Genomic DNA, 10,324 nt, shown 5'->3' with positions numbered 1-10,324 from the left:
AGACAGAACAAAACTCATAGGTATATTCGTGGGAGATGAATTTGTCTATTATCAAAGACTTTTCTGTGTGATACATATTTGTTTATTAAAGTCTTCGACTTTGGGTCGTAGCAACTCTTAGTTGTGGGTGAGATCAGCTAAGGGAATCAAGTACGTAGCATCCTGCTGGGATCAGAGACGTGGGAGCATAACTGTACCTTGGATCAGTGTGAGATTGGTTAGGGTGCAACTACAGTCCAGACCGAATTTATTTTGGAGTAGGCTAGTGTCTATAGCGGCTTAATACAGTGTGTGTTCAATCTGGACTAGGTCCCGGGGTTTTTCTGCATTTGCGGTTTCCTCGTTAACAAAATTCTGGTGTCTGTGTTATTTCTTTTCCGCATTATATTTATTTATATAATTGAAATAATACAGGTTGTGTGTTGTTCAATCAATTAGAATATCCGACCTTTTGATTGTTTATTTAAATTGATTGACACTTGGATATTGGTCTTTGGTACCATCCAAGTTATCTCTCTTTGATAAAGACTTGCAGATTTCTATTTGCTTGAGTATAGATCAAATCGAGAGATTGAGATATAAACTCTTTGATATACTTTTCTATTGATTGAGTCTAACTGTCTAGTTGATTCTCTAGAAAGTATATTGGAGTTTGTCCATACAGATTGCTAAGCGAAATATCGGGGGTGGTTGTTAGACCCCCGTTTTTTCAGTAACTCAAAAAATCCTTCAACCCAGACACTTTTAATCCATATGAGTGTAAGTGTAACACCCCGTGTTTTTAGCATGGCGGATGCTGAAAGAAGCGCCCATGGAATGAAATGAAGCTTAATCTCAATTTTCTGTCGCGTTAAGAGGAATACTGGCCTAAAGCCAATGCTACATCATCATGATGCATTAGGCCAGTTGGGTAGGTAGCCTTGAGCATTGCAGCGCAATCATTGTGCATCATGCCAGGGAGGGCTGGCAGAACGAGTATTGCACAATCATTGTGCATCAGGCCAGAGAGGGCATTGCGCAATCATTGCGATGAATAGTGAAGCAGGCATGTCAATCTCCTCCACTTTCCATACTTGTAGAAATTTCATTAAGACATATATAGTGATGGGTGGTGAGTTGAAGGTGCATATGCGGACTATGTACCAAGTAAGCTTCATAGCTTAGACGGAAGAGTATAAATGATGCTTATGCCTCATTTACAGCTGTGTAGCCTTACGAATGGAGCATTTGATGCTTAGGCATCACTATGCCATGTCACGGACCCGATGATGCATAATCATTGTGCATCATGAGGAAACGACATATACGGACTATGCCATTACCATTTTTGCTAGGTCACGGCCTTGCAAACGAGTTGGTTTAAGTTTTCTATAGCTTCGCGGATGAACTACGGTCTGTGCTTGATCACTTTAGAGTAGGGAAGGGTACGTAGGCAGCCGCAATGAGGTGCTCCATTGCCGGTCCAGCACGTTGTCGCTCATATTATCTAACTGCGAGATGATTGCGGCAGAGTGGCCCCTCATATCATCTAAGCTCGGTAGATCGATGCAAGAGATGATTGTGGTCAAGCTTTATGAGGTTTAGTAGCATGCCAACAAGTGGATGCTCATACTTCCTATCAAGCTACAAAGAGCAAGCTATAGCCTATTTGGAGGCTAAAAACCCGAGTGTCGTAATTTAGCTCAAGAGGAGTCCATTTCGATGGAAAACGACCCAAAGATCAAGACATGTCGATCTATAGATCCACAAGGTCACCGGAATATAGACAAATTCCATCGTTTTAGGGTCTCAAAAGGCTGTTTTTGTCGTTTTAGGAAAGTTCTTGTTTCCTTAATAAACCCTTAGCGGATCAAGGGTGAGTTGGAACGGTGTGGAAACTAAGTTAGCGGCATCATGCTCCACGAGCATGCTTGCAAGGGCAGATGGACGTGCATTTGCCTAGTTTTAAGGCCCGGACCGTAGCTTCATCATGGCGCATCGGGGGAGATATGGCCTGCGGGGCAACGCGCCAAAGGCGTAATTTTCTGGTCCGTCACAGTAAGTCTCTGGATTCTGGCTTTCCTCTAGTATCATTTGAGTACAGGGGGAGTAATTGTTTCCATCTTCCTTCTGATATCCACTTTAATTGGTTAAATTGTACTATTTCACCCTCAGTTTTTATTCCAGTCAACATATACAAATCTAATGGTGTGAACCATAAAAACAACATGGTCATAAAATTAAAGTTTGTATGTGGAATTAAAATTTGTATCAAACTAAAAAATTGAATCTCTAAAAATTAAAATTTGTTTCTGAATTAAAAATTAAACTATTGAATGGAAAAATAGAACTTACCATACTCGAAATCCTTGAAAAAGAACGTATTTGCAGTGTTCCACCAACGTTCACAAATAACTCGCACAATTTGAGTCATGTGGTTTTTGTCTTTCATTAAATATTAACGCTGTCAAGGATATCTTCTCAAGGATTCTTGAACAGCTTCGGGGAGTAACCCAAACACTTCAGTTAGCTCAGACCACCCACCTCTTAATTTAGGTAACAAAACTCACTCGGGATGGTTACATAAATGCGTAGATGTTACACCAGATCAAAAAAAAAATGTGAATGAAAAATTGAAGGGAATAGGGATATTTATAGGCGGTAGAGCACCGACCGTGGACGGTCGAGATTAAATCGCCAGAGGTGTAAACTAGACCGGGAGATCGCTACAAAACCGCTAGCGGTCGAAACTACACCGCTAGACGGAGAGACTCAATCGCTTAATGTTTTTACCATAATGGTGCGGCCAGTTTACCAGGTCAGCTGGCATGGCAAATGGACGGGTTAGCCACCCCCATAGGAACCCGCCTAAGAACACTGTTGGATGAACTAGTTGTTATTAGCCCAATTTAGGTCCATCGTCTTAATCTGAGCCGAGTCTCGGCTAAGTTTCAACCGCTCGTATCATTTTGAGTCCATCCCCTTTGCCTACCCCACTGGACTTCTCCAAGTAAGTTATTTTAAGTTAGAGGGTGTGGATATAATTAACCAATTCGACATAGTATTTTTATTAGAGAGAGAAAGAGAAGAGAAAGAGAAGAGAAAGACCAAAGAGATCGATCTAGGCAGAAGAGGTAATCGAGATGGATGTTTGAATTTGATCTTCCAACGGAACAACACAGAGACGACAAGGTTAGTTTACTTACGTTTCAATTTGATCTAAATGAATCAGCGATGTGATCCACAAAAACATACCCATAGATTTAAGTTTACATTGCAAATTGAATCATTGTACTTCAAACCATAACTTCAATGATTTCATATGCATTTTGATAATTACTAATTCTAGGTTTCTGCAAAGATGAAGTAACAACTGTCAAGTACGAGAATGGTTGAGTTGACAAGTATATAATGATTAGGTGTTAAAAGTGCATAAACTGATAGCTGATTCCCGTTCAAAATTTCGGGTAAATATAGTTTTCAGATAGGAAATTACTGGAAAACGAGTTTTGATAATTTTGCTGACTTTTGGTGGTTGGATTTTGTTTGTCCAGGTATTTTTGTTTGAGACAAAATGAATTTTCTATTGCGTACTGCACAAACTCCGTCTCCAGAACAACCTGGCGTTCAGCGGCATTTGGAGTCTCATTCAGTGGCGAAAACCACAACTACATTGGAGGGGCTTATTGCTGAAGATCCGTTTCCTCAGATTGAAGGTGGTGATAAATATAGTGATTTAATTGGAGGGGGAGGAAGGAGTACCTATCCTGGTTCGAGTGTGAATAATCAAGTTCTAACTACTGATAACCACGAAGATGTTACTGAAGATGAAGGATGGATAAGCATTCCTTACAGTAATACTCCTTACCTATGTCATGCTATTAAACTTTAGTTATATACAAAATGATGTACTCCCTCCGTCCCACTATTAAACTTTAGTTATATAAAGTAGGTCAACTAATAGTGGGACGGAGGGAGTATTTAGTTATGTGTACATGAATGTGCATGTCTGAGTGCACAGAGATGTTTTTGTTCATATAAGTTACTAATCCATTTGGAATAAGATCAGGCCGAACTTTGTTCTTTTAGTGCAAACTGATGCATCGTATCATTATCGTACTGGCACGTTTTCTTCAGAAAAATTGAACTCAAAACGTACAGCTTATCTTGAATTCCTTATCAAGATTTCTCCACATAAACCCCGCAATAACTGTAGGAGGAGATAACATGTAATGTATCATAGTCAGTTTTGAGATGGTAGGGCATTATGAATAATTCAGTTAGAATTAGGCGCCATTTATAATCTAGTACTCCATCTGAATCTTAGATTCTGTTGGGTCCTAATATCACCTAGTGCAAGACCTGTCCACAATGTTTGCTGTTACTGCATTTATCTTAAATCTGTTCTTCAGATTATGCAACCTTTTAGATGAGAAATTTATATTGCTTTTTATGCTTAACTTGCACTTTCAGAGGAGCTTCCTGATAGTTGGTGTGATGCGGTAGATATAAATTCATTCCGTCCTCTGGACCGCTCTTTTGTATTTCCCGGTAAGAATATCTCTTTTTAACATCACATCTTGCTTTGATATTGATGTAGGCGTTTTTTTTTTTTGGGAGATTAATTATATTTTTTTCTCCAGGTGAACAGATTCATATATTGGCATGCTTATCAGCATCCAAGAAAGGCACCGAAATTATAACTCCATTTCGGGTTGCTGCACTTATGAATAAGAATGGCAATAATAAGCAACAAAATGGTAGTAATAGTATGGATGGCAAACTAGATTCTAACGCCGAGGGAGGGAAAGAAAACGATGTGCATCAAAGTACTATTAATCAAATTAAAGATGAAAATGGTGAATCTCAGTTAATTACGGAGACTACTGATACACAACCATCTATATCTGCTAGTGAATCAATCCTTAGAATGGAGGACCATAAAAAACAAACTGAAACCGAATTGGCAAGATTTAAGAATTCCCACTTTTTCGTCAGGATTGCAGAGTCAGATGAGCTGCTTTGGTCAAAAAGAAGTGCAACAGAATCAAGGCCTTCTGCGTTGGTTAGAGAAAAACTCTCTAGAAATGAAGCCGGAGCAAGAAAAGTATCAAGCACGGAGGGTCACCTCAATGCCTTTGTCGATAGAGGAAATTTTGATGCAAGTGTATCTGGTGGAGTAGCAAGGGATGCCGTCAAATGCTGCTCTCTCTCAAACGGAGATATAGTGGTACATTTCAGATATTTATGATAAACACTACGAAGTATCTTTTCATCTTGCTTTTCTATACTGTATTAAAGTTGAAGTATAGGCAGATTCCTTCATAGAAGGAACATAGTAATATTTAGAGTTTAGGTGGCGAAGTTGGTATATGTTTTTTCCTCATTGTCCTTGCAGTTAGAGCAGTCACTTTTGGCTTTTGTTATGCTAGCTAAAATATCAACTTACAATAATCCCGAAGTTGGGCTAACTTGTTGCAATTTTGTAACTAGACAGTAGCTCATAGATTTAGAACATCTCTAAGTAGCTATTAACTTGTTTTAGGGTAATGTTGTGAGACTATTTATTGTTGTAAGTATGGCAATCTTCCAAAATTTGCAGCCAAATTCTATGATTTATCAGATACGAGTTCTTCTCGAATTATGCAAATGATGGCTGTTAAAGCCAATAGACAATTCAAATATAGTCATTCTTCTATTGGTTCTTATACCTGTCAAAACTCTTGTTGTCAAAACATGTAAAATGGTCTTTATGAACTTGTCAGGAAACTTACTTCACCAACCTTTTATTTTCTGGACTAGCACTATCAAGGGGCCTTTGAATGATCAAATGCGTGTCTTTGTTGCTGTAATCGGATGAGTTGTGACGTGTTGAAGATTCTCCGCAGCTCTACGTGTGCAAAAGAACTATCCCTTAACATAGGATAATAACAATAATGTGCATTTGAAACATAGTATTGTGTGCACTTGTATTTTGTGTAATTAGTCTTTTGCATGCTTAATGTTCCACTTGTATTCTGTGTAGTTAGTCTTTTGCATGCTTATTATTCTTTTTTGTTATCAGAATTTGCATTAGTTTGCGAAGAACAGTTAGTAAGATGAACATTAATTCTCATCCACTTTCCCGTTTGCAAGGATACAGGTGCTTTTACAAGTGAATGTTGGAGTTTCTTTCATGAGTGATCCAGTACTTGAGGTCCTTCAATATGAGAAGTATCAGGATCAAAATCTGGCTTCCACGAAAGCAGACAACTTTGCTTACACAAACACTGAGGACCCATGTGGGGAACTGCTTAAATGGTTGCTTCCTTTGAGTCGTACTTTCCCCCCTCCAACTCGTCCAGTATCCCCCCCTTCATTTAGTTCAACTTCAAGTACAAGTATTAGTAGTTCAACCCACAAATCTGGCTCCCAACTCTTCTCTCATTTGAGAAGTTATTCTATGTCTTCACTTCCTCAACATCCCACTCCACCTGCTTCTGTTACATCCTTCAGTTCTAAACCTCAGTTTGACCTAGAAGATTGGGATCGTGTGTCACCTCAAAAGTCAGTGAAGAGCCAGGAAGCTGGAAACGGTGCGCTTCTATCTTTTCGTGGCATTCCATTGGAACCACAAAGATTTTCTGTTCATTGTGGATTAGAAGGCATATACATTCCAGGCAGGAGGTGGAGAAGGAAACTAGAAATTATTCACCCAGTGGAAGTTCGTTCTTTTGCTTCCGACTGCAATACAGAAGACTTCCTTTGCGTACAGATAAAGGTTGGAATTCTGATTTTCAAGGAGCTACTGACAGCAATTCTTATAATGTTTTACATCAGTAATAAGATTTTATATGTATCTATTTAATTTCAAAATCTGCAGAGATTCAACATTTGAACATTGATTGTTTCTGCAGAATGTTTCTCCAGCTCATACACCAGATCTTGTCGTGTATCTTGATGCTATTACAGTTGTTTTTGAGGAGGCTCCCAAAGATGGACCCCCTTTATCCTTACCAATAGCATCGATAGAGGCTGGGAGCGACCATTGTTTGCCAAATCTGGCCCTAAGGTTGGTCTCATCTTTTAAGCCCATTTTACCACATTTAAGATTTTTATCTCCTTAGAAGATCCAGGCTAACCACCCATAGGAATCTTGGTGCTGCAAGTTTGTCTCTACTGATGTGCAGCATATTTTATTATTAAAGTGTATTCAGTACTATTATTTGTTTAAGTGCTACTGTGGATGTCTCCTCTATGAAGAGGAAGTAAGTTTTTTTTAGGAATAGAGTAGTGTAGGCATTTCCAGATTTAAATACCAAAGCCGTTCTAGAGCTGTGATAAGAAATAGTGCTAGAATATCAGAATGGCTTCAGTGTAGCTATATCTCCTCATTATGAGAGCACCTCTTGCTTCCTAATGTAAGGTTCTCCAACTTTTTACGCTGAGTGCTGATTGACGAGTGGTGAGTGCTTCTTAGGCTGCAGAGGTTAGTTACAGAGGCTTTTTAACTCTTACGTTGGCTTCTGATATACAAACTAATGTGCTGGGATATGGATAAATGTTAGGTTCCTTGTGGAAAGAGGGTAAATTTCACTGTCAGTCAGAATAGAGAATTGCAGGGTCGAATTTCACTTTGCCATTTGGCAGTTAACCATTTAGGATCACTGTTTGGTTCAATTAGGGTAAATTGTTGGTGAGGTACTTAGTATCGCTCTTGTCATAACTTCTTAACGTTACTACTTGGTAGGAGGGGTGAAGAGCACTCCTTCATTCTCAAACCAGCAACTTCTATTTGGAGAAATCATAAGCCTCCAGGTGACAGAAGTCGTCAGCTATCATATTCACTGTCTGCAAGTTCAACAGCAAGTTCACATGGTTCATCTAGAGTGACTGAAGAAAAGAAAACATCTTCAAATGCTGATCAATATGCAGTTTTGGTGTCGTGCCGATGCAACTATTCAGGTGGATGCATATGAATTTAATACTATGAGCAACATTGCTTTCTCTTTCAACTCACTTTTATTTTACTTCTTCTATCTCCTAGAATCACGGCTATTCTTCAAGCAACGAACCAATTGGCGCCCCCGTGTTTCAAGGGATCTCATGATCTCGGTTGCATCTGAAATGTCTGAACAAGCTCCAAGGTCCAAGGGAGGAGCCTCTAAACTACCTGTTCAGGTGCGAACCCAAACCTCTTTATCTTTATTCAGAGAGCGAATTTTTTGCTCAACCGCTCGTAACTAAGTGCCCTTCAACGCCATCATGTCATATATGGCCTGAAGATGGTTGTTTGGATCGTGTTTAATCCCCACCACTGGATAGTGGATAGTGACGGTCCCGTCAAGTGGGTTTAATTTTTTGTTAAGCACAATAACTTATGACCTGAATGATGAGAAAAAGTCCTTGTGAACATTCAGGTGCTAACGCTGCAGGCTTCAAATTTAACATCAGAAGATTTAACCATTACAGTTCTTTCTCCGGCATCAGTTACTTCACCTCCTTCAGTTGTCTCCCTAAACTCTTCTCCAACTACACCAATGAGCCCATTTGTCGGGTTCTCAGAGTTCGCCGGAAGAGAAAGGAATATTGCGGTTATGCAGAGGCTAAAATCTGCGCCTGCAGCAACAACGGATAGTCAGAAAGAAAAAGCTGGTGCTGGAGTAAGATCTGTTTCTTTGAATGAACAAACTGTTTCCATCTCAGATGTCATTCCAACCACTGGTTTAGGTTGCACACATCTGTGGTTGCAGAGTGCGGTTCCTCTCGGGTAAAACTATTTTCTTTTGTTATTGTTTTATTCTTTCTAGTTTTGCGTTTGGTATGAACTTTCATTTTCCTGCACACCAGATGTGTTCCTTCCCAATCAATTGCCACTGTCAAACTTGAGTTGCTTCCATTGACTGATGGGATAATAACACTCGATACATTGCAGATTCATGTAAAAGAGAAAGGTACGCAGCGATATCATCTCGTTGTTCTTGTTCTTGTTTCCTCTTTATCAGTATATGTTTGAGACTGAATTCACCAGTTTATCTCTGTTATGCCTGCTAAATCCCACATAGTTGGGAAAACTAAAAAACAACAACAACAAGGGTATCTCTTTGTGTTTCAAGAGTTTGTCTACATTGGTTGTCCAGAAAAAGAGAAGGGGAACTGACCTCTCCAGAGTTGTGGACTGAAATCTGACTTATCTCAATGTGCTTGTCAAAACAGGTCAAACCTATGTCCCAGAGCACTCACTAAAGATCAATGCAACTTCCAGCGTTGCTAGAGGAATTTCTTAAGATATTATGCTTCCTTCCCATTTTGTATCACTTCACTAGTTATGTTGTGTGTTAAATCGCAAGAAATCTTCTGGTGCCCTAGGGTTCCCCGCGATTGGACAGCTTTGCTTGTAATTACTCATTAACCTGTCGAGATGGCAACAATGAGGTATAGCTTCAATCACTCCTTTTCTGAAACAGAATTGACAAGCTAGCTTGTTAACATACTTTGTGGAGTGGAACCTAGTTCTTGAAGATATGGTCATAGGTTCAACACTTTGTTCAATTCATCAGGGGATATTTCATATATATTCTTCTAAAATTCCCTTTCATAGGGAAACAAGAGTTAGAAATGTGTACAGTGTAGCAGATGGTCGTGTGTATATTAGCACGAGTATTTCGCAAAATAAAAGCCAACGGAATGGTGTCTTTGATGTGGTTTGCTTGTGTAATGTGTTTTAGTATATTTTAGGAGTTTATACATAGGAGGATGTACGTAAAACCTCGAGAGCAAATTTACTTGGATGTTCGTTTCCTATATATGACGAATGATTCAGCGTGTCACTCTCTTGTGTACACTTCGGAACATCAGTAACTACATTTCCTTTCGAGATTAACTAATGTTGGAACATCAGTACCTACATCTCCTTCAAGATTAACTAATCTTGAATAACTAATGTTGAAATTGTTGAACCCTATGCTTCTACCGGTACCAGGTTTCTTTTCTCTCTCTGGAATTAGCAACTTTCCGTTTAAAACTCCCAAAAAAATTACACAGGGGCCAGGGCAACTGCTTCATATCAGGCCCTTATCATGGCAATGTGATGGCTTCCAGCAGTTCTGCTCTCCATGTTACAGAGTTCGAATCCAAATAACAGATGAATTAAGAACAGAGTTTCAATGGTTCTCATAAGCAAAATGAGAATTTAAAAGATAAGAAGGCATTGTTGTTGTCAAACTGTAAAGCACTTTTCCTTGCCTCTTTCCCTTCCTATTGATGTTATTAAAACCCAAATAATTTTCACCGACAGTTTTGTTCACTTCTTTGATAATAGCTTGGTTCTGACATTTGATCATTCGTTTTTTCCCTCGGGCATTAC

At 39.2% G+C, this 10,324-nt stretch overlaps 1 protein-coding gene across 1 annotated transcript; it reads left to right on the top strand.

Annotated features, from left to right (window-relative positions):
* Positions 1–3,042: 3,042 nt before the first annotated feature.
* Positions 3,043–9,764, top strand: LOC113333509. The gene is made up of 11 exons (XM_026579955.1): positions 3,043–3,171; positions 3,534–3,833; positions 4,453–4,530; positions 4,623–5,209; positions 6,122–6,739; positions 6,876–7,030; positions 7,709–7,923; positions 8,006–8,139; positions 8,379–8,728; positions 8,809–8,912; positions 9,175–9,764. Exons 2-11 carry the CDS (start codon positions 3,554–3,556, stop codon positions 9,243–9,245), a joined length of 2,592 nt encoding a protein of 863 aa, XP_026435740.1. The 5' UTR covers positions 3,043–3,171; positions 3,534–3,553; the 3' UTR covers positions 9,246–9,764.
* Positions 9,765–10,324: the final 560 nt, after the last annotated feature.

This window comes from Papaver somniferum, unplaced genomic scaffold, assembly GCF_003573695.1.
Source record: "Papaver somniferum cultivar HN1 unplaced genomic scaffold, ASM357369v1 unplaced-scaffold_133, whole genome shotgun sequence".
Taxonomy (NCBI): Eukaryota; Viridiplantae; Streptophyta; class Magnoliopsida; order Ranunculales; family Papaveraceae; genus Papaver; species Papaver somniferum.
The sequence above is the reverse complement of the archived record's forward strand: the minus strand, read 5'-3'. Positions and strand labels throughout refer to the sequence as shown.